The following is a 22,729-nucleotide window of genomic DNA, read 5'->3' on the forward strand; positions in this document are numbered from 1 at the left end:
TCTGCATACAACATTAAAATATTGTTTGTTAATAATTCACTTGTTCTTCCTTGGAACAGGCAGGCAGCTTGACCAAACAGAATTCGTTGTCAGCTGGAGGTAACTTGTCATTTTCCTTTTCAAGTAATGAGTCCAGGATTTCATCTTGGCTACAGTCTTCTGAAGACATGGAAAAATGCTCAAGAGGTAATGATACTTGAAGAAAGTTGAAAGTAGCCTAATATTTCCCCTAGTTTTTCTTGACGAGAGTACTACACTGTAAGTAGTCATTACAGTTAGAGTTTTCTCTGAAACTGGAGGGAGGAAAGGGGTGGTTGTTGATTAAATGGCTACTCACTTGTTTTCAAAAGGACTAGTGATTTTGGATGTGGGGATATCAATTGTGGGCACCTCTTCAAGGAACCTATATATTTCAGTACATTTCTTTTTATATATGAACATCACCTTCAGCAGTAAGATTTGAACTTTCTTAAGCTGGGTATTCAAAAAAGGGAAGCATCCAAAATCTAGTCATTTAAAAAGCACTAAATCTTTGTACTTCAAAGTCGCCTTCTGCTTTCGTGCTTTCTGAAGAGCATGAAGATCTTTCTCACATTGGTAGCGTCCATGTGATTCTTATTTGGTAACGTTCTACCTACCAGTGAGCTTCAGCCTTAATATAGAGGAGCCTCATCCCTAGCTCTGAATGTACAATTCAGTCTTGATGCCTATGGCATTGTTACCCTCACCATGAGGAGCTCCGACTAGTCCCAAACTGCAGTAATTATCACATTATTCTTATTTTTCTGCAACCAAATATCATGATCATTATACACACCATATAGATGCATTTCAATATTTTGAATTTGAACTTGAAGACAGAAGTATACAAGCTTTTTATCCAGTCATCTAATAATGTGCTTTTAGTCAATGAGTAACTTAAGCTAGCTACAATCAAAATAAGACTAACCTACAAAGAAAAAAACTTTCAGTGTGTCTGTTACTTTAGGGCAACTGAAAATATTCTCTTGTTCAAAACAGACCTCTCCAACTGTCACACATATTTACTGGAAATGAACCAGCTGTTACAGAGCATGGATGTTCTTCACAGGACATATTCAGCGCCTGCTATAAATGCTATGCAGGTTTGTTGTTTAAAAAACAAAACCAAAAAAGTTTTCCCTTGCAATTCCGAAAACCAACCCCAAATCCTAAAGGATCAAGGTATTTTTATTTAGCTCTGCTAGTTTTATGGCAATCTATATTATTTTTGTCCTTTGTGTTGTTAAAAGGTTGGACCTTTTGAAAGCCCAAAGAAGGAAAAGAGAACACACAGGAGATGGCGATCCCGAGTTGTTGGGAAAGAGGCTAAAGGAATGTTACAGGTAACTCCAGTCCTTTCAGTGCCCATCTTTCTCCAAATCTTAGTTATTGATCACTTCTTGGTGTGACCAGTTTAGGAAATCCGAATCCTTTCTAAGTAGTGTCCTCTGCTAGCTCATTTTAAGTGGTAATATATCAGACAAAACAGAAATATGTTGTCCTTGGTATATGCAATAGGATCTGTGCTGTTACCTTCAGGAGACTGGCAATGTTTTTTACCCGTGTTTTCAATCAGCCTCCAATTTGGGGGGTTGTGGTGCTGGGTTTTTTTATCAGAACAGATTTTTGCAAATTCTCCAGATAGTTTTGTACACATTTGCATCCAGAGGCCATGTGATTAGATACTTATAAGTGGGGGAAAATAGTACAGCATATGCTACAGCTCTAAATGGGCTTGTTTATTGGAGTTTTGCCAAATCTCCAGTTACAATATCTTGGGCAAAGTTATATCTATGGTTTCATTTGCCAGGTGTCATCCATTCCAAGCCTATTGGTAATTGACAGTAGTTTTCCCATTTTTGGTGTCTCCAATATGTAACCCAGGTGGGTACAATAAAACAAAATTTTCTTTACAGTTTGCAAAAACATCATAAATGGCTATCCTCCTTACAGGTGCCTTCAGTATTTTCTGCCCCTATGAGACTGCATGCTTCCAATCCGAACTTATCTACAATAGATTTTGTAGAGGAGAAAAATTACTCTGATGGCTCTGAAACATCATTAGAATTTACTAAAATGCAAGAGGACTTATTTCAAATTGCACATAAAGGTAAATGAAGTTGTCTTTCATATGTGGTTTTATATCATCACAATTTAAGTAATGATGTGACTTTAATGTTTAGAAAAAGCAGAAAACGCCCTCCCTTCCTTTAATTCCCTTGAGGAATTGCAAATGTTGAGATCTTGAGTCATTTGAAAAAAGTGGCTTAATCATCACATATTTTTATTTTTTATTTAATAAATGACAGTCCTTTGTTTTATGTGCTAAAAGCCTAGATTGTATTTCTTTGCCAAAAAGTAAAAATCCTAAAATCCGTTGTTATAAAAAAACCAGCAGATTATAGTCTTTCGTGTTTGCATGCATATGTGTGTATATGAGCACATGTATGTTTGTATATTCGGCGTGCTTCACTGTATTTCAGGGTCCACATTTGTTGGTGATGTAAGGGTTGCTATGGTAGTAACCTATTTTTAGTGAATATAGAAGAGTAAAATCATGTAAAGCAGCCAGAGGGGCAGCTTGACTAGAAATGTTTCTTCTCTCAAAATAATTTTTCACTAGCAGTGCTTTGCTCCATCACCCTCGCACCAGAAATATTTTTATTGTTTAAGTGATCTTGGTGAGGAAGGCACTTAAGCATTTATATCTGAAAGACTTTTGGAAGTATTGGCTTTATCCCCTTTTGCACAAGATAATGGTTGATGTTATCAATAAGCAGTCTTTGCTTGTTTTTGCCCTCTGGTGCCAATGTATCCTGATTCCATTACGTAAGGAATGCATTCAAGCAGTGAACTTTATGGAAAGTCAATTATAGTCAAAACTGATGTATGTTTTCCAAAAAGAGAAAAGAAGTGGAGGTGGGGCGTAGTTGGAAAAGTTGCTATTAAGCAGAGCAAAGAAATCACCTACTCAAGATCATCTTACCTGAAATGTCCATGTTAGAAATTTTGGTTAGATTGACCCATGCATTTGAGGGGACAATTGACTTGGTACTATTTAATACAATATTGTTTTATTAAGAGTACGAAGAATTTTTTTTCTGAAGTTGCTTTATACCATACCCCTTCCAAAAAAGGGTAGTGAAGGAAACTTTTGCTTTAGCTTTTGATACAAATCAAATAAAATGTAACATTAGTACTTTAGTATGTAATAATTCTTGAAAATTTAAGTTAGTGTACAACTTATTAAATGACATTTAAGGTCACTGAAGATTCTGGTTATGCCATCTACATATGAAAGGCTAATAAAATAGATCATAGTGGATACATCTTCCTCCCCACCCCCTGTGATACTGTTAACGATTTCTTCAAATAGGTTAAAGTATGAGAATTAGCTTTGGTAATGGTTTGCAGTGTTGAAATATACCTTAAGAATATTTTCTTAGAAGAGTAAATTAGGTTACATCAATCACTCAATGGAGTGATGATTAGAAGAGAGAGGTATTGGAGATTTCTTGTTCTTTGCCCTTTCCATGCATCCATGCTCAGATTTTATATCTCCATTTCCCTGTAAATGGATACATTTTTGCATTGGCAGTTCTCATGACTGTATGACAAGGCTTGATTAGGCCCTCAGAAATCCTCTAATTCTCCAGTTAGATGAATGTTGAAATCCTACATAAACAAATATTACTCAAATAAATTTTTATTCCTTGTCGTTAAAGAAAATATTAAATGTCTTGAAAGTAAAAAAAAGGAAAGTGCATTTCCCCTTTAAAAATCTGGTGATTTTAAATTTGCATGATCTGTTGTCTGATTTAAATGTTTCAGGCTGGTGATACTGGCTCAGGAAGGAGTAGAAATAGCAGCGTAATGTGCACAACATTCAGGATCTGACCCTTTGAGTCACTAAATCATCTAACAAGCTGAAATTTCTTTATCCCCAAAAGAGATAACAAAACTCAACACCACAGCTGACTTGCTTGTGGGGAAACTACTAACCCTATAGCTGTGGCACAGTATGTGTTATAGCTGCTTTTTTGATTATTTTTTTTCTATTTCATTTTTTTTTCTTCCCTCTCTTCTTCTCCCACACTGGAATTCTTAAAGGAAGTGGATTAGAGTCACGACCACCTGAAGATTCAAGCTAATTGGGGAACAAAAGCAAGTGAAGAGCAGATGTGGTTAGTTAGCTTTGTTGCCATCTGTCACAAATAATCAGAGTAATTTTGACTGCGGCTAATATAGTCAACACGGTAGCATTCACCATAAACATTTCTCCTACTAAAATATCTACTCTATAACCTTGATTAATATTACTTATTTTTAGTAACCCACCCTGGATCTCTCAACCTAAATTCTTGTTTCCGTCACCATAAATGATGTTTCACTGAAGTTTTAAGTAATTGGTGTGTATACAATTGGTAGCTGTTTTTAACTGTCGCTTTTTACGAAATGGTTCTAGTTTACTTCACCTTGAGGTCAGCTTTCAGCACCATAGCTACAGAGAGAGAAAAGCTGAAGCAGATGCTGGAGCACGATGCATCCTCATCTCCATCTGCACAAATAGTTGGCTTGAAGAATGCCTTAACATCCGTAAGTGACATGCTGAAGTTCAGCAAGCTTTATTGTCATCAGATACTACTTTCAAATTTTATAGTAGTTACTTTCTGTTTCTTTCACGTCTCTTCTGTGCTAGAATTTGCAGTATTGAATCATAGTAGTTATTATATATGGTGTTTTTCAAAGACTCCTTCCTAAATCTTGAAGGTATTGTGAAATCACTGAAGTTTGATAAATTGATTTAGGTATATAGTATAATTTGTATCATTTGATGTTAAGGATCAGAGGGCTGCTCTGTGACGATGAGTCTACTTTCTCTCGAAACATACACTGTTTAATCACTCAGTTCTGGTAGGTTGCGGGTTTCCTTTTCCTTTTCTTTTCCTAAACAGCACTGAAGTATTCACTGTATGACTTGGCATAAAATAAAGGTGAGAGTGGCTGAAAGCGCTCAGCTGTCCCTTCTAATGTACTAGAGCTTCACCATGCTGCATCAAGACGCTGCAAAGCAAATTCAAGTACAACTTGTTTATATTGACTTCCAACCTTAATTATCTGTTAGTCATCTAACAGATGCCTAAAAGCAATGGAGCTGTTAGGGCAGAGTTCTAAATGACAAAAGATTGTGCTTTTTAAAAAAGTGGGGGTTTTTGGTTGGTATGTTTTTTGTAATGGATTGAGACCAGAACTTTCAGGTTGGTCATGTTTGAACGTGTCAGCCAAACAGTGGTCTGATTTCAGAGCAATGAGGGCCATCATTACCATGGTCTTAAAATTTCAGTTTGTTGCAAATTCCTAATCAGATGCAGGGGAGACTCTCTGGCATTGATAAATGTGATATAGAGCATTTTAGAATTATTTCAGTATGACACCTTCCCTTTGCTTTACAAAAGCTGCATATGGTTATATTTTTTTAAGCGTATAACATGCCTCTTTGCCTGGACCTTCAGAGACCATGATATCTTCACAGTATTTAAAAGCTGAAACCTGTTGCATAATAACTATACTCACTCACTTGCATTTCTTTGGTTTTGGCTTTCAGATGTTCCACTTCTGATATTTGAATAGGTGACTTTTATTTTTCCAGGGTTATTTGCCTACCGTTTTATATCAAAAAACCCATTTTAAGATTTCTGAACTCAGTGAACACTCAGCTTAGCATGAATTTTTTTTTCTGAGCAATGAAATTCTGTTGTCCATCTTCATCCTCTAAGTGTCTTTTAAAAGTCATGCTTTTAGGTCTTATCTGATACTTAATAAGCCTTTTGTAGCCCATCCAGAAGTCATCTGTGAACCTTGGCAGTTTCAGCAGAGGTTAACACCTGTGAGAGCTATTCTTAGCCTGCAGATCTGTAAAGCCATGATGCCAACAGAAATTTTCTCACCCTGTACAGCAAAGATCCTGTAGGAGAAAGGAATAAGCTTCCTTTGAAGATGTATGGAAGCACAGACATGATAAACTTGACATATGTCTAAGACTTGCTTGCAAGAGAGTCCTGTGTTGATGATGTTTGACTTAGTGTTTGTTGTTGTTCATTTCAGTTTGTTTTCTGTACATGAGGAACAAAAAATCAGACTCACAGGTTGAGAGCTATCAAACATAAGTCTGTTTTGCTCTCATCAGCCTGACAGGGGAAGAAAAGTGAACAGATTTGAAGTGGATAAAACACCATAAAATTAGCATCTCTGCCACCGCCACTTCTCCCTCATTAAGATAGTATCCTTGACCTACACACAGTCTAAGAAAAGCAAATACAAAATGGGGAAAGTACAATATTTTTATTTTTGGGGGAGGAAGAAGACAACAGAAGGAAGAAAGCCCTTTGTAGCAAACAATGAAAATTGGAAGATGCTCTTACGGGACAGCTGTGTAAATTCTTTTTCACACTTAGTTGATGTTGTGAGTATAATGCTGTCCACTTGAACACTTGACATGGAAGCATTATATGCCTGTATGGCAAATTCAGACCACACATATGTAAAGCCAGAAATTACTTTCTCCCCTGCATCATCACTTTGAGCTCACTGTCTTTCCTACCCTCAAGACTATTTCCAACAAAAATTACTGTCAAAATCAGAAGCATTTGTGGGACAAAGCGGATGTGTGAACAGCAGGGTTCTCCACATTCTAGTATTGATTCAGATCACTAAAATGGGCAGTTAGTTTTCAGTACTGTTCCAAAATAGTAACCTCATCTTTTTTTCTCAGAGATATTTTCAGGGTTGCATTCTCTTCCTACAAGTCTACTCTAACTGACATCTGTTCATCAGATGCACCCAGCATGAGTAAATAACATGTCATAAATATGAGTTTGCAGTAGAGGCTTTTTATTCTAATCATTGGCATTGTAAGCTGATAGGACACAAATTGTACCTGTACCTGTCTGAATTTAAGTCTTATTTCTCTGTCACTGGAAGGCAAAGGGAACTGTCAGTATACCAGGCTGATGGGAAAATCAAATGTTTCTGGATGTGGCAAGAGTAAGAATTAATGTTGAGAGATAGGTTGGAGATAGGGGTGAAGGAAGTGAGCTTGAAAAGAAACAAGATGCACAAAATTCATTTATAACTTATTAAATCAGCTTGCAAAACCTGGTAACTTGAAATATCCCTGCCATCTTTCCTCCATTTATGTGTCTTTTCCCTCACACTGAACAAAAATAGTTTTAATTTGAAAGATAAGGAACAAGGTTTGAAGCATTTATAATAAATAATTCACTGAACCAGTAAAAAATCATGTGGTGATGGTGTTTTATACTGCACTTTAAATACTCTTCACTCCTTTTTACACAATAAAGCCACGTTCAAGTTAGTTGAGAGAACTTTATATCCCCAATATTTTTGTTAAATATTCCAGGCAATAGCACAAAACACAGATCTTAAAGACCGGTTACGCAGAATACATGCCGAGTCTATGATCCTTGATTCAGCATCTAATGCAAAATCAAGTCCAGATTTGGTGAAGGTGGGTATGGATTTCCTCTTTCAGTGATGTCTGTTCCTCAAGCCCCTACATCTACACAGCGCTGCATAGCTGCATCTTGTCCTGTTCTTTGTGTCTTCCCTATGGTGTATTGTATTAGTAAAACAAGTCTGCTTTCATGGTTGTGAGTAATTTCTGATGATGCATTGTGTAATACTTGATTTCAGAGACTTTCCTTGTGAGCAGTTTTCCTGAGCACACTTCCATTGCTTTTTGCTACTGGTTCCTGGTGTTCTCCCTCGCCTCCTGCCTGCTTCCCATTCAGCATGAAGAGAGCTGCCGCCTTGTTACCCTCATGCTGCTGTTTCTCTTCCCCTTATTCCCTTGTTAACTTTCAAGTTCTGTAGTTCTTTCTGTTGTCTGTCTACATATTGTTAGCCCAGAACACTGGCTACCAGCGTGGCTCGTGTAAGGTTTAGAACAACTATCAGACATTTCCATGAAAAGATCAAAGAAATGAGATGTACAAAAGCCCTTTCAGCCATTTAGTTTTCTTTGTGTGAAGCCAAGGAGTCTTCTACATATCCAGTTAGCCAGTTTGACACGTACTGATATTCAGACAGTTTTCTGGCTTGCTGCAGAATGCATGTGAATATGGTGTATTTATAGGTCATAGGATCTAGGTGTTAATGGTGCTAGTGAGGGAAGCAAGAACTGTGTTATTTCTGATGGATTTTCCTAAATGCTAACTCATATAGAAACTTCTGCTGTGCATGTAGTATAAATCTTTCATTAGAACTTGAGTGAATGTAACTCGGGGGGGTTTATATAACTTATTATTTCCTTTTATTTTTAAAGACAGTTTAGTCATTCCATCTGTTCACGTCTGGTTTAGTTCTGTTTTAGTAGAGTTGTTTTGGTCATATTTAGCTGTTCGTGGGTTTTGGGTTTTTTTTTTTTTTCCTTTAAGGTAGTTGATCATTCTAATGCCTTTTGCTTTTAATCCCATGAGAATTTGAACAGCACTTAAAGTGGCAGGGAGACAGTGTCAAAGGCTTTACTGAAGTCCAGGCAGACCACATCCACAGCCTTTCCCTCATCCACTAGGCAGGTCACCTGCTCATAGAAGGAGATCAGGTTGGTCAAGCAGGACCTGCCTTCCATGAACCCGTGCTGGCTGGGCCTGATCCCCTGGTTGTCCCGCACATGGCTCGTGAGCGCCCTCAAAACAAACCCCTCCATGATCTTCCCCGGCACCGAGGTCAGGCTGACCGGCCTGTATGATACAGCAGTGCTGCTGTGAGGAAGACAGCACCACTGCACAAAACTTGGCTCTAAATGATACATCAGGTGCTATGATAGACCCGTGAAAATTGAAGCAGTATAAACTAGTATCTCAAGCCTTTGCATAAGGTAGAAGTTTAGTTTGTCTGTTGGGCTATTTGTGTTGTAGTTTATCATGCCAGAGTGGGAACATGAAAGAAGACAACCTGAAACTCTCATGTGATAGCTATAAAAACTGCTGGTTTTTTATGAGCCCTTCCTCCTCACTTTCCTTCTCATATTCAAAATAGTATTGGAAACAATCCCAGTAGCAATGCTGATGTGTGTAAGGTTTTGGGTTTTTTTTCACCTGTAGGCTAGCGTCACTGCCTTCCCACAGAAGAGACAATGTTGAGGTTTCCTCTGTTCTTGCTGCTGTATCAGAAGTTGTTTTGTTTTTTTTTTTAAAGTCTTTTGTATGATAACAGTTTGGTTTGTAACCATGTCACCATTATCAGCATGTACTGAATAACATTCCATACTATAGTAAAACCTACCAGCAGAAAAGCTTTGAAAGAAGATTTGTCAGTTTGATTATAGATTTGTCAGATTGTTCATTATGTTATTCTGAAAGTAAAACACTGCAATTCCTGCAAAATTATGATAGGGCAGTCATGGTTACAAGTTAGTAAACCATCTCATGCAGAAAAGTTCGAAAGCAGCTAATACACTCCTTTGGGCCAGCTAGCCCTTTTTCTTAGTGTTGGTGGAGTTATCAGGGAAAACAATAGTGCAATGTTCTCCAACTTTTTTACTGCATCCACACAATGAACCAAGTCTCACTGGTCACCCACCTTTGCTAGGCCACCTTTTGGAACTCTGCTTAGGCCAATGATCTGCAGAGCTCCATGGGAGGAGTTACCGGGATCTCTGTGGCAGTCAAACGTGCCTGCAGCAGCAACAGCAATGTCACTTACGTGGCTTTGATAATGTGTTGGTTTTGGTTAACACGGAGCTATCTCAGGTGTGGATATAAAGGAAAGCTTTCCAAAGCACAGCACAGAAAATTATCTAGTGAAGAAAGAGAGCCAGGAAAGCATTGCTATTATATAGAAAGCAACTTTGCCCCTCTGAATTTTGTATGCCATTGCACCGCAGGCTTTGCATTAAGCAAGGCTTGGGTGGAAAAGACTAATTCATTTGCTAAGATCAGAAGGGAATGTGAATCTAGGATGTAATATAAAGAGATGGGAATTTTGTTCTTTTGGGGGCTTTTTGAGGATACGCTTGTGTATATCTGGCTAAATCACTCAAATATCAAAGCATTTTTACATCCTTTTTTTTCTTTATTTTTTTTTTTTTTGAGGAAAAACTACATGCAGCGCCATAACTGATTTACTGAATATGCATTGCTTTTTTTTTCCTTCTTTTTTTCTTCTTCTCTTTGGTCTGTTTTACTTTGGTTTTAAATCCCTCTTTGAAACACATGCTACCTTTCACTAAATTGGAGAGGAGCATGTGCAGTCTTCTCCCAGTGTTTTACAGCCCTTTAAGTTATGTGACTGTGGAATTGCATGCATGAATGCTATTTGTGCTACTTCTGCTCTCAAAACTTTTTATTTCTTTTAAACAGGAAAATTCGAGAGAAGAAAGCAGAGGTCTGGTTCACCAGGTCTCCAATGAAAGCAGACTGTCTATAGCTGACTCTCTCACAGAATTTTTTGATGCACAGGAAGTCCTACTGTCTGCTAGCTCTTCAGAAAATGAGGTGTGAGCATTAAGATTTACATCATTCTGATGTAATTTCTGATCTGCTACTTGACGTGCAGTCTTTCTGAGTGCTAACTGCACATCACATGGCTGCCAGAAAATGAAAATTTTCAAAACATTTAGAAATTAATATGCTGCATGTTTTTATTTGTTGTCATTGTCTCTTCGCAGGAAAATGTAACAATTATTATGGAGAAGTCTTACATGCACATTGAGACAAATGGCAGTTAGGTAGCTAGTATGCAGATACTGCATATATTGTACAGTCTGCCTTGAGTCGTTATACAGGTGCTTAAGAAATTGTATTATAGAAATATATATTCATACCTGTCCTTGTGGTACCTGTAGGTACCTTGGGGCTGATGTCATGCACATTGAAACTTAATAGCTCATTTTGTCACCTCTTTCGGACTCCATAAAAACTTTGGCTTTTGATATGAGGAAAGCCTTCTTAGCTGTGGGGTCAAGAAGATGAAGCATGTCTCCACTAAAAGAATAGTTGAATTTTCGATGACGGTGATCTCTCCCAAACTCAGTTGTGTCTTCTTTAGGACTTCTTAGTACTTTCCTGTAATACTGAAACACAGCTTAAACAGTTCAAATCTGTTAAAACAATAATTGCAGCAGAAAGTAACGATTTTCATATGCATATGGAGTTATTGTAATGAGTGATGTATCTTGCTTATTTCTCCACCCCGCACTCAGGTATCGGATGATGATGACTCATATGTAAGTGATATCAGTGATAATGTCTCAGAAGATAACCTAAGCAATGACATGGAGAATGAAAGACAAACTTTAGGTAAGTTCAGTGTTTTATTATACCATGTTTTGAGAATTTTCTTTGTTTCTTTTTGTTTGGGATTTTTTTTTTCTTCTCTTACTAGAAATAATTTGATATTACAGATTTTGTGATGTAAACAGCCTGTGTTTTTTCTCTTACAGCCTCAGATTGGTTTTGAACAGCACATTCTGGCTAATCTGATTAACAGGGCCTGGGCACTGTTGATTAAGCAGGATGGTGGTTCAGTATCAGCAGAGAAACACCTATTTTCTTGGCTTCTTTGGTGCAACTCTCACTCCTTTTCAGTTCCTTTCATGGCCACAAGATTTTTCAAAGTAGCAAGGCCTAGCTGCTTGTTTTTGAAAAAGTAATTTTCTTCTTGTCGGTCTGTTTTTTCAGTCTGCAATTTCACAACCACATTCATAGTTCTGTTGTTTTTAGCAGAACTCAGTGTTTAAAGGAACATGAGAGTAATTACATACTGGCAGGCCTGGTGTATGACCATAAGGATTTCTTTTTTGCTTGTTTTAATCATGATAGTCTTGTTAGTACATATGCTTATTTAACTGTCTTGCTAATTAGAGACAGAATCAAAAAAAGAGGGAGAAGAATTGGTCATAACAAACTAATTGGCTTTGTGCTTTCAACTCCTTTCAGCTAACCACAATGTTCTTCCCACTCTATCAATATATTTTTATCTTCAGAAATGCTGAACAGTTTTATCTTCAAAAATGCTGAACAGTGGTTTCTTACTAGCAGCTGTTTCCTGATCGTCTCCGAGGTCCAGTGGATCCCTATGAACTTTGGTAGTTTGATATGCCTGGAGATCTGTTGTATCCTGTAACTGTTTAAAAATGAAGATTTTTTTTTTTTTTGAAAGATAGGAAAGAATACAGATTGATTTATCTCATGATCTGGACCTTAGAATACTGTACGAGTGTGGCTGTTCATCTTGTTGTAACAAAGACTATCGCTGAAGCTCTTCCGTATTAGCAGCACCTCCACATGCTTCTGGTACCTGCTATTTCTGTGCTTTGGGCAGCCTGCCACGCCCATTAATAGCAAACTGGATGTCTTTTTCCTACGGGGCTTTAGCTGAACCATAAGTTGTGGGATTATGATAAAATCCTCTGGCCACTGTAATGTAGAAGGTCAGACCAGATGATGATAATGGTCCAGTCTGGCCTTAAAAGTCATTAAGTCTAGCTGGAGGTCAGATGTCTTTATCTCCTTCAGTATTGTTGCTGGCCATTTGTCACAGCTCTTGCAAACCAGAACTGCATGGGCTTTTCTTTTCATGGGGGGTGGGCAAACTTCACTGTATAGAAAATTTAGTATCTGAATATATTACTTGTTTCTCTACTCTGTTTTGTCACTGGTTTACCCCAATTAATGGGCTGGTCCAGAATATGTAGTTCAGTCAGTTAGTATTCTGCTTTTAATCAGAAGCTGTCAAAGGACATAGCCAAATCCCATTTCAGAGAGCTCCTTTGAACTAGGATAAATTTTTAGCATTTACCTCCTTCCTCTCCAGATATCCCCTCATTTCTGAGGTATCTAAGGGAACATCCTTCTTTTTGGCCTCTTCTGATATTAAAGAAATTCTTCCAAGAGGGAAGTATAGGAGCTAACCTCTTAACTCTTAACAGTATAATTGTTTCAGGTGGATTTTTTGATTAATAACGCCCATGCCATTTTTATGCAAGAAGAAAGAGATAGGCAGTAGACTGCGAATAATTCACCTCTCTCTGTTACAGTAACTCGGTCGTATGAGATATTAGGACTTCTGGTTTGTGAGTGGCAGGAAAGAAGGAAACTTCTTCCGCAAAACTTTGAGACTGCTGCTTACACTTGAAAACCTCCATCTGAGGCATGGGCTAGCATACGTGGCAGTGATGGAGAAGTTAGCCCTTGTGGTTATCTGTACTTTGTCACTGCTGGAAGCACTGCTGATACCATGCTTATGTCAGTGGACCAGCAGAGGAAATACTGATTGAAATCGTGCATTTAAGGGCAGAGATTCTTTTGGGCATGTGCAGCACGGGAAAGATGTGCTGCCCAGTGCTGTTTTAATTCCTCCAAGACAAAGCTGTGTGAGGAAGGCCAGGTGAGGACAGGGGTTGACAGACTGGGGCTATACCTGAATGTCTCCCAATGGTAACTGATTGTAGGGCAGGAGCTTCCTAGGTGCTTCTAAGGACGTGTAAAGATAAAATATGTTCTTGTAGTGGCAACCGTATTCCTCTCTGAAACAAGATTGAGGTACAGCTAAGCAACGTAATCACTTCAGACTAGTGCCTGTTGCAAAAGCTTGTAGCTCTATTTTGATCCTACTACAAACCATTTTGTGGCATACTTAGAACTGTTCCCATTGCTTTGACATAGCAACACAAATCTCAGATATTTATGTCGAGGACTCTTGACATGAGTCCTTTTTTTTTTATCTTCAGCAAACCCATAGTTCCACAGTTGCTTCAGCTTTTCCAACTTTAAAACAGGCCATTTCTCCACCAACGTATGGGTGTATCTAAAAGCTAACATCACTAAAATTTTTTAAATCCTAAGCACTGTGGGGAGCACTGTGGAAAAGCCTGCATGTAAATCTGTGGTGCAGTAAAGTTCCCTGGTAGGAGTATTCAGAAAAGTAGGAAAAGATAGGTAGGAGTTTTTATTATGCTTGGATCTGTATGTTACGCCTTGCCTTATGAGAAGTGTCAACTTAATTGAAGCTCTGTCAAGGAGGGAGGTTTTATGTCCCTTAAACAGATAGGAATCCATCTCTGTTACAAATAAAATAGTTATAAGATTTACTTTTTCAAATTCAATGGAAAGCCTGAGCCTTTCTTATAGCCTTTAAGGGGAAGGAAGGTAATTTTTTATGCATCTTTTGTACCTCAGGCATTTACCTCAGTTAACATACAGAAATTAAAATCTTGTTCTTAATTTTATCATTTTTATATCAGACTATCTTCAACCACAAGTGAAATACTTGAGTGAATTGTGAGGGTGGAAGGAAGTTTTGACAGAAAAAAGATGGTTGCATTTTAATGTATGTTTGCAAAGGAGATGAAACTAAGTAAACAGTGAATTGACTTGTTCTGCCACTTCCTTCCTTTTCAGACTGTATTTCTGAGAGTGGAACTGGATGCAATTCTAAACGGAGAACATGTTTACCAGCTCCATGTCCTAATACGAGTAACATCAGCCTATGGAATATCCTGAGAAATAACATAGGAAAGGATCTCTCCAAAGTGGCCATGCCTGTTGAATTAAATGAACCACTGAACACCCTTCAGCGTCTCTGCGAGGAGCTTGAGTACAGTGAACTCCTAGATAAAGCAGCGCATACACCTAACCCATTTGAACGGATGGTAAACGTGTTATTCCAAATACTTAGTAACATTCAGTATAATTAGAATAGAGTAAATATAAAAACAATCTGCCAAAGAAATGAAGCTGTTCTGTTCCATTTTTCTTTTTCTCACAGCTGAGAGAGGCAGAGTCTCCAAACGTGTATCTGTACATACGTACATACCCACTATTTTTGACTCTTCTGCATAATTTCTGTTGCTTTGTCAGGAAGTCTCTCTCCTCAAGTACCTTGCTGTCCTGCAAGGTTAAACAAAAAAGTAGTTTAGTTCTGTTTTGCAGCTCTTGCTCTGTAAGATTAAAAATTTACAGCAAAAAAGGAGGGAAGGTTGAACTAATATACTTCCCTCTTGAATATGAAAGCTACAATATATCTTTTTTTAAGGGTGTCTAATCTGGTAATACATTTGTGCATAGAGGATGCTGGGTCTTCCAGCCCTACACTACTGTGATACATCCAAAATGTTCAGGATCTCAAAACCAGGCAATATGAATGTATGTTGGGTACAGTAATGGTGTCATCTTCTGCCAGTGCAGAACCCTGAATTCAGCATTTGGCAAAAGAGCAAGAGAAAAATGCATTTCAGTTGTTCTGCTTCCAGGTGCCCAAGAGCTACTTGATATGTAAGCCTGTAAATAAAGGATTAAAAGCTCTCTAAATTCTCTTAAATTGAAGCTATAGATTGTCGCTTAAACGGAATTAAGCCTTTTCACCCCAATATATCTTATCTTAAAATGAGGTTATTAATGAATGTAAATAGTCGTGTTATAAATACTGTTTGAAAAGCCTCTTGCTCCATTCTGACACTCTTCAAGGTTTACAATTTAGTGTCTTTTCTCAGGACAGAGGGTGTGGCTATTAACTGGGGTTTTCAGTGCATAGCTTTTTTTGTTCTCTTGAGAATGTATGTTAAAAGGAAAAGGAAATGAGCAGTAGTTGTTCATATGGGAGTGAAAAGGAGCCTTTTCCCTCCTTCCTACACCCAAGTGTCTGGGAATTACCTCAGAACGGAGTATTCTTTGCCTTTGAGAAATTCCTGAGGCAAAATTAATGCTAGCTGTTGTTCATCAAAACTCATCCAATACTTCCTGTGCCATGTTTAGGAAAAGGATAATTGGTAGATCCATGGAATCACAGACCACAACTATAAAAGCCAGTTATTATACAAAATCTAACAGTGATTTTTAAGGTTACTGCTTTGAACTGTATTGTAGAATGCTAAGCTGTTTCAAACAGTTTTCAGAAATCCTGTTTTCAGTTGATGAAATTTGCAGTGTTTGACCCTAATAACTCCATCCCTGGACCCTTGAATGACTCTCTGAAAATTGAATAATTCTCTGATGTGTGAGCTAGTGCTTAACTTGCAGGAGGCATGCATGTTTGTAGTCTGCAAATGATGGGGAAAAATACAGAATCTGATGTCAGGATAAGACCTTATTTTTTTTTTCTTCTGTTAAATCAGAATGTGTAGCAAAAATTGTGCATGGCTGTGGTAAATTAATTAATCAAAATTCCACGTATGTTATTCCCAGGTGTATATCGCTGCATTTGCAGTCTCTGCATATGCATCCAGTTACTACCGAGCTGGAAGTAAGCCATTTAATCCTGTGCTTGGAGAAACCTACGAATGTATTCGTGAAGATAAGGGTTTCCAGTTCTTTGCGGAACAGGTACTGTATGCTGCAACCCTTAGATTTGCTACTTGATACACTGCTTAATTCTAAATGCATGGCTGGAATCCTCTGGAATTAATTGCAAAATATAAAATTACTTTACATAACCTGAGCCCAGCAAAACTCAAGGAACACTGCAGAATTATAAATGAAGAAAATTGCTTTTTGAGGAAAATCTGCTAAGTCTGGGATTGACCATGACAACCAACAGCTGACAATCAAGAAGCAAGGGCTGGCAGGCTGCCTACTGCAGTAACTAGATAACTTGGTTAAGTAGAGTGCAATTCCCCATGCTGAAATCTGATCACGACTGCAACAAGCGTTCACATTCTTGTAATTTTCTGTTATGTGTGATCATTAAAAATACTGTATCTTCAGCTGTTTAATGTCTTCTTTTACAACAAATATATCCCTCGTGTGAGTCAATCAACCACTCGTATTTTCTATGGCACCATGAATATTTCTGCTTCCTGTTCAAATAGTTAGCGGGCTAAGCCTTTCACATCTGGTACCACAGCTTAGTAGGTGAAGGATGTATACAACACATCAAGCTCTGAGTGTTTATGAAAATAATTCCCCAACAGGAGAGTAATTATTAAGTGTGGTGAAAAATATTAAATTTAAACCAGCCAAGTTACCAAAATTGCTAAGCTTGAGACGTACGTTAAAAAGAGATAAAACTTAAATAATCTGGTGCCTAGCAGTGTAAGAATGATTGAAAGCTGTCTCATTCTGTCTAGACATAACAAAAAAGAAATTACAAGAAGTGTAGTGGGCAAGGGTGTACAACCTAGAAATTTGATCAGAGAAAGCCTTCTAAGAGGCTTCCTTTAGGAAACTAAAAGTGTTTTTGACCACCTCTGAAGATACAACGTTTTGTACATTATGTTTTAGAACTGATAAAAATGATACTATGTGATCTTTCCTTAGTCTCGGAAAATGTCACAGGCAAGAGTAAAAATAAGGGGAGGGAAAAAAAAGCAAAACAGCCAAAGCAAGAGTCATATTTAAAGTTCAAGTAGTGTATGTGGTTCTTCATTGTGTTACTTCAGTTCTAAGATGATGGGTATAGAGCATTGCAGTTACCAGTGTAACATCAAATTGAAGTAACAAAGTGATGAATAAAGGTTGGTACTGAGCTTAATGTTAGATTGAATTAAAGAAAGAGATTTTTCACCTGAATATTGGATAAATCAGTACAAACGGTACCTTTTCTAAAGAATTTTAATACATGAGGGGGCTTGGGCTGTTAACTATTATTCTAATACATGCAATAAGTTTTATGAGTTTATAGAGTGGTAAAGTTACTGTAATAGTATGGGGTGGAGGAATATTAGGAAGGGAGGGCAGTATAGGAGGAAAGAAATTTCATGCAGCTTGCAAGCATTAAATATTTCTCTTTGCATCAGGAGCTGTTGTTTATTGCTTGTTTGTGCAAGCACTTTGATGCTTACTCTAGATAATTGTTGGTGCAGATAGTATGTAATCCGTAGAATAGATAGGCAAAATGTATAAAATAACAGAGATTCTGTTCTATTACTAGAGTGAGTTTAGAATAACTCCACTTAGCACCATGACCTTACTCTGGAATTATAACAGTTTAAGTGAGAGCTAAGTTTAACCCAGGTATTATAGTGACATCTGGGGTTAATCTGGGTGCAGTATGTGAGAGAGAGTGTGTTTCTCTTGGTGGATTAGGGCATAGCTGAGAGCAATTAGTACTTTTCTCTCTCTTTTTTTTTTTTTTTTTTTAAACCAAGTAGAGGACGTTCAGTAAATAACTGGATGCCTGCAGAAAAAATGTTCGATAACAGACTTGCAAAATGAGTAACAAAGAAGAAAGTAAAACTGCATTTGAGCCATGCAGGTGGTTAAGAAATGAAATTCATAGTGGGATATAGCAATTTGACTTGAAAATAAAGTTGTCTGTCAAAAGAACAGTAGGCATTACACATCAAAGGGTTGGTCCTGGTCAGTTGTTAGTCGTGTTCACCCAGAAGGGAGACTTTACAGCCAAGGAGGAGCAGCTGCTTTCACTTTGTGAAGTTACTTTATTATTTGCTATTCCTTTTTAATAGTCTGTATTGTGTATTTCTTTATTTACTCACAGTCCTTGCTTTGCTCTTTTGGTGGTTGCTCTAATTCATGTATGTGCTATTACCCAAAGCTGACAAAATGCAGTGCATGTGGTTAGTGTTCCGCACTAGAAACACCTGAGGCGTCACTACTGCAGTAGTAGGGGTTGCTAGATGGAATTTCATGGCTTGATTTCTCCACCCGTGGCCCCCTCAGAGATGCTGATCACTGTCTCCTCCCTCATAGTCAGGGTTTTGTGGGTATTTACTGTACAGAAGAATTTGGCCCTTTGGTTTTTTTTATTTTTGTCTGTGTGCTTAAAGTGCGGCTTCTGTTAATATATTAAGGGGGCCCTAAGGGTAAATGTAATTATCACATTAGAGACAATGTACAAAATATATAGTTAGATTTTCACTCGATGAACAAAATTCACAGGCCTTTTAAAATAAGTGCTTCCTGTTTCTTTCAAGGCTTCTTAGGTCTCAGTACATTATTAATCTCACTGACTCCCCCTTCAGGACACAACTGCAAAAGGAAAGTAAATGTTCAATTTGTAAATGTCATATATGAATGAAAAATGAGGGGGGGGGAAGAACCCAAACCAAAATGACTGTTCAAGTGTTAATATGTCCATCTTTTTTTTTTCTCCTTTCATGTCTTGGTATTAGGTCAGTCACCATCCACCTATTTCTGCATGCCATGCTGAATCTGTGAATTTTGCTTTTTGGCAAGGTAACTTTTCAGTCTATCATTTAATTTTACAGTGTTCATAATGTTTTCATTGTGTATCTAACATGAAATATCCAGAAATTGGGAAAAGGTGAAATTCCCTGCTTAAATAACATTAATCAATTATTCTTTTCATGTATAAATATCTGCATTTCTTTAAAATCAGGGTTGGGGGGGGGGACTTTACTAAAGAAGAGTTGTACCTCAAGCTATTTATAAACCAAACAAGCTAGAACACAGCTTGAAAAACTACAAGTTAAATCCTGAGCCTTGGCAGATCTTATAAACCTGTTCTGAAAAAAATTTCCAAAAATGAGCATAACAGCAAAGATAAATATATTTACTGTGTCTTTCTCTACCGGCATTATTACAGTATGTAATATTTCGTGCTATTTGACTACTAACATTGTGTTTCAAAAAAACTGTTTTGGAGCTTTGTTTGCTGTGTAATGCTGGTGAAGTTGTCAGCCAGTCACAGTACCTGTGTGGTTAGATATTTTTGGAGTGTACACAGAACATAGCTGTGCCTTTTAATTCAGTTAAAATCCTTCACCCAGAGGTTTGTCAATTCACAATGTAGCCATATTAAACCTTTAATTCTGTTATGATTGATTCTGCTGACTTGCTGACTTGATTATTACGCATGGAGCCATACTGAACAGAAATTGGAACTCTGTCATTATTTCTGGGTCTGGGTTTCATTATTCAATACAATTCCTTGCTTTGTAAACAAATACAGGCAAGAGTCCTTTAGTTCTTAGTCAAAAAGCAGAGATGACCAAAAATTTATTCGGTAACTGAATACTGTATAAATAAGACTAGATAGCAGCCTGTCTTAATAAAAACTGATGAGACTGATTTGTTTAACAGATCTTGACAACGGTTATCACTCAAATATTTTAACATTTGCATTTAGAGAACGAAGGTCTTATGTAAAGATGAAAGCTGAGAATCTGATCAATGAGAGAGTCTGAGATTTGGTCTTGATGAGCACAGGAGACTCAATCAGGGTACTGCAGGGTTTTGGGGTTTGGTTTTGTTTTGTTTTTAAATATGGCTAGCTGAGCTTATGGGAGATCTAGACGGTGATTTTTTTCCAATGCAAAGGCAGTTTCTAAATGCTGTGGCCTCTTGTTATGGGGCTATATTAACTTATGTGGAAAGATTAACATCAAGTTAATCATAAAGGTAGCTTGTCAATGAGGTAAGTTCTTTCTGTGCCCTTTAAAACATTCTTTTCCTTCTTCGCTGTGGATGTTCTTAGTTGCTATATTTTTGTATTTGAAATTCTGCATTTGTTTTTGGCAATGTCTGCATTCATTCACTAGTAACTGAATTGCAGATAAATATATGCTGTCTGTAGCTTATTCAAATTCCTCTCTTTTGAAAAAGTTTTTGAGAGAGGACTTTTAAACCTCTGTAACTTTGCTATTTAAAGTTATTAATCCATAATGTAATGAAAAAAAACCCAAACAAAACCACGTTCGAAGGTCCACAGCATTTTTTGAACACTTTTATTATGTTGCACTTCGTTATTTTGCATTTCTTGAAAATAAAGTAGAACCCAGAAATAGAATGATTCACCCATGCTTATGACTAAACCCGTCTTTTTTTTTTTTTTTCTCTTCCTGTTTCAGATGTAAGATGGAAAAACAAATTCTGGGGAAAGTCCATGGAAATTGTTCCAGTTGGTACAACACATGTAACTCTTCCAGCGTAAGTGCTGCAGTCGTGCATTGCTGTTCACACATAGGCACAGACACGCTTGCACACACTGGAGCCATATTTATCCAAATGGGAACAAGCTGTGCTGTGCCATATTAGACCTTTGGAAGAATTGGTGATTATGATTTAGTTTAAAAAGAAGGGGTGGGGGTGGAGGGAGAAAAAAGGAAAAAAAAAACCACAAACCAAAACCGGAAGCATATAACAAAAGCACTGAGTTTTCCAAGGGTTATAAAAAACAAAAGATGAAATAAAAAAAATCACTCCTATGTATCTTGAAAAAAGCAAAGTTGGTATTTTCATATTTCAGTTGAATTTCAACCTTCGTGCATTTTAAACTCACAGGGAAAAACTGCATGTTAGAGGAAGCTGAGAATTCTTTTGCTTGAAAATGGATTTGGGGGAGAGTGTGGTGGTGGTGTTGCTGTCTTTTGTACCTATATTTGTACGGACCCTAACACCATGGGGTCCTGGTCTGTAGGTGAGGCTGATAGCTATCATCACTGCATAAGTAATTATTCTAAGTGATAAATAGAACCAGTTGCATATCTGGTGTTTATTATCCAAGGAAGTAAGCAGCCACTGTAGTTAAGTGTTGAATATAGTTTAATTTTTTTTTTTTTTTAAATAAAAATGTGCAGTGTTCCTATGAAAAAAACCCCAGAACCTAGGGCTTATCAGACTAAGCAACTAAGCATGCCTTTTTCTTTTAAGTGGGTAAAATTGCGATATAGTAAGGTAGTATCCAAAAGGTAATGTATAAAACATGTTGTGTTCATAGTGGCTAGCCTAAGCTATGGAGTGAAGAGTCTTTAGGATGTGAGCGAGGGTTCAGAGGCAAGGTAACTAATGGATTAGGGCCCATGGTGGGCTGATGAACTGGAAAAATAATCTGATTCATGTGTGGTCTCCATGTGCTGGTTTGTATCCCTGTGTATCTGATACAGAATTGGGTACAAAAAAGGTATTGAGGCGATAGGCAAAAATGAAGCATTAGTATTAAGGTTATTTTTGGAGCAAGTACAGTATTTTTAGCATGCATAATAGAGCATGTGACCTGCAGGTAGGGGCAGGGAAAGAAGTTACTGTGGGGTAAATTGGCCGTGTATCTGCTGGTCTGTAAAAACTGTCCTTCTGCATGCTCTTACAAAGCAGCAAGTGAAAGCAAGTGATTAAGGGGAGGTAAAGAAAGATTCTGATATCCTCATGGGATGTGTGTGAGGCAGTTGCTAGGGGGAAACTGGTGCTTTGTAAGTTTACCCTTTATCTTACCAGTAGTGACTTGGCTATCAATACTCAGAACAAATTGTAGAATATATGTCTTCATGAGACTTTCCTTTTCTTGAAGTTTTATAAACTTGTTTTATAAGAACATATACTTCTTTAATAAAAGGTAAAATGTTGTATTACCTATTGCTATTTTTCATCTCTCCCTATCTGCTGTCTTCCAGTGTGCAACTGCATCTTGAGTGACCTGGTGAGAACTTTTGCTCTTGCCTGAGGCACACACATAGGCTCGGCCTTGAGAGCTTGAGCCAAGCTTATTCCACTCAATAAGCCTTCTGATGTCCTTGTGTTTTCAGTTGTCACTGTGTTACAAGCTGTGAAATGAGCATTTCAGCCAGTAGAAGATGTTAGAATTATTACTTTTGGAAACTTAAAGCTGGTAAAGAAGGGCAAGTAAACTGAGAGAAAACTGAGTTCAAGACCAAAGTTTATAGCAGAAGTGAAAAGGGTTTTCTGGGAGACAGGATTGTTGTCACAGGCTTAGTTTTTGAGAAGGTGTGGGGCAAGAAGATGAGGCATTCCAGAAAAAAAAATTGTTTTGTGGG

The 22,729-nt window shown here is 37.6% G+C and overlaps 1 protein-coding gene across 1 annotated transcript in view; it reads left to right on the forward strand.

Moving 5' to 3' along the window:
• Positions 1–22,729, forward strand: part of OSBPL3 (oxysterol binding protein like 3) — an 84,754-nt gene that overhangs the window by 56,887 nt on the left and 5,138 nt on the right. Inside the window, exons 8-18 of the mRNA XM_075143557.1 lie at positions 60–186; positions 1,021–1,124; positions 1,272–1,364; positions 1,975–2,131; positions 4,487–4,617; positions 10,404–10,538; positions 11,246–11,342; positions 14,445–14,695; positions 16,227–16,364; positions 19,112–19,175; positions 20,810–20,888. Of these exons, the coding sequence (XP_074999658.1) occupies positions 60–186; positions 1,021–1,124; positions 1,272–1,364; positions 1,975–2,131; positions 4,487–4,617; positions 10,404–10,538; positions 11,246–11,342; positions 14,445–14,695; positions 16,227–16,364; positions 19,112–19,175; positions 20,810–20,888 (1,376 nt within the window). The remainder of the gene's footprint in view (positions 1–59; positions 187–1,020; positions 1,125–1,271; positions 1,365–1,974; positions 2,132–4,486; positions 4,618–10,403; positions 10,539–11,245; positions 11,343–14,444; positions 14,696–16,226; positions 16,365–19,111; positions 19,176–20,809; positions 20,889–22,729) is intronic.

This window comes from Calonectris borealis, chromosome 2, assembly GCF_964195595.1.
Source record: "Calonectris borealis chromosome 2, bCalBor7.hap1.2, whole genome shotgun sequence".
Lineage (NCBI taxonomy): Eukaryota > Metazoa > Chordata > Aves > Procellariiformes > Procellariidae > Calonectris > Calonectris borealis.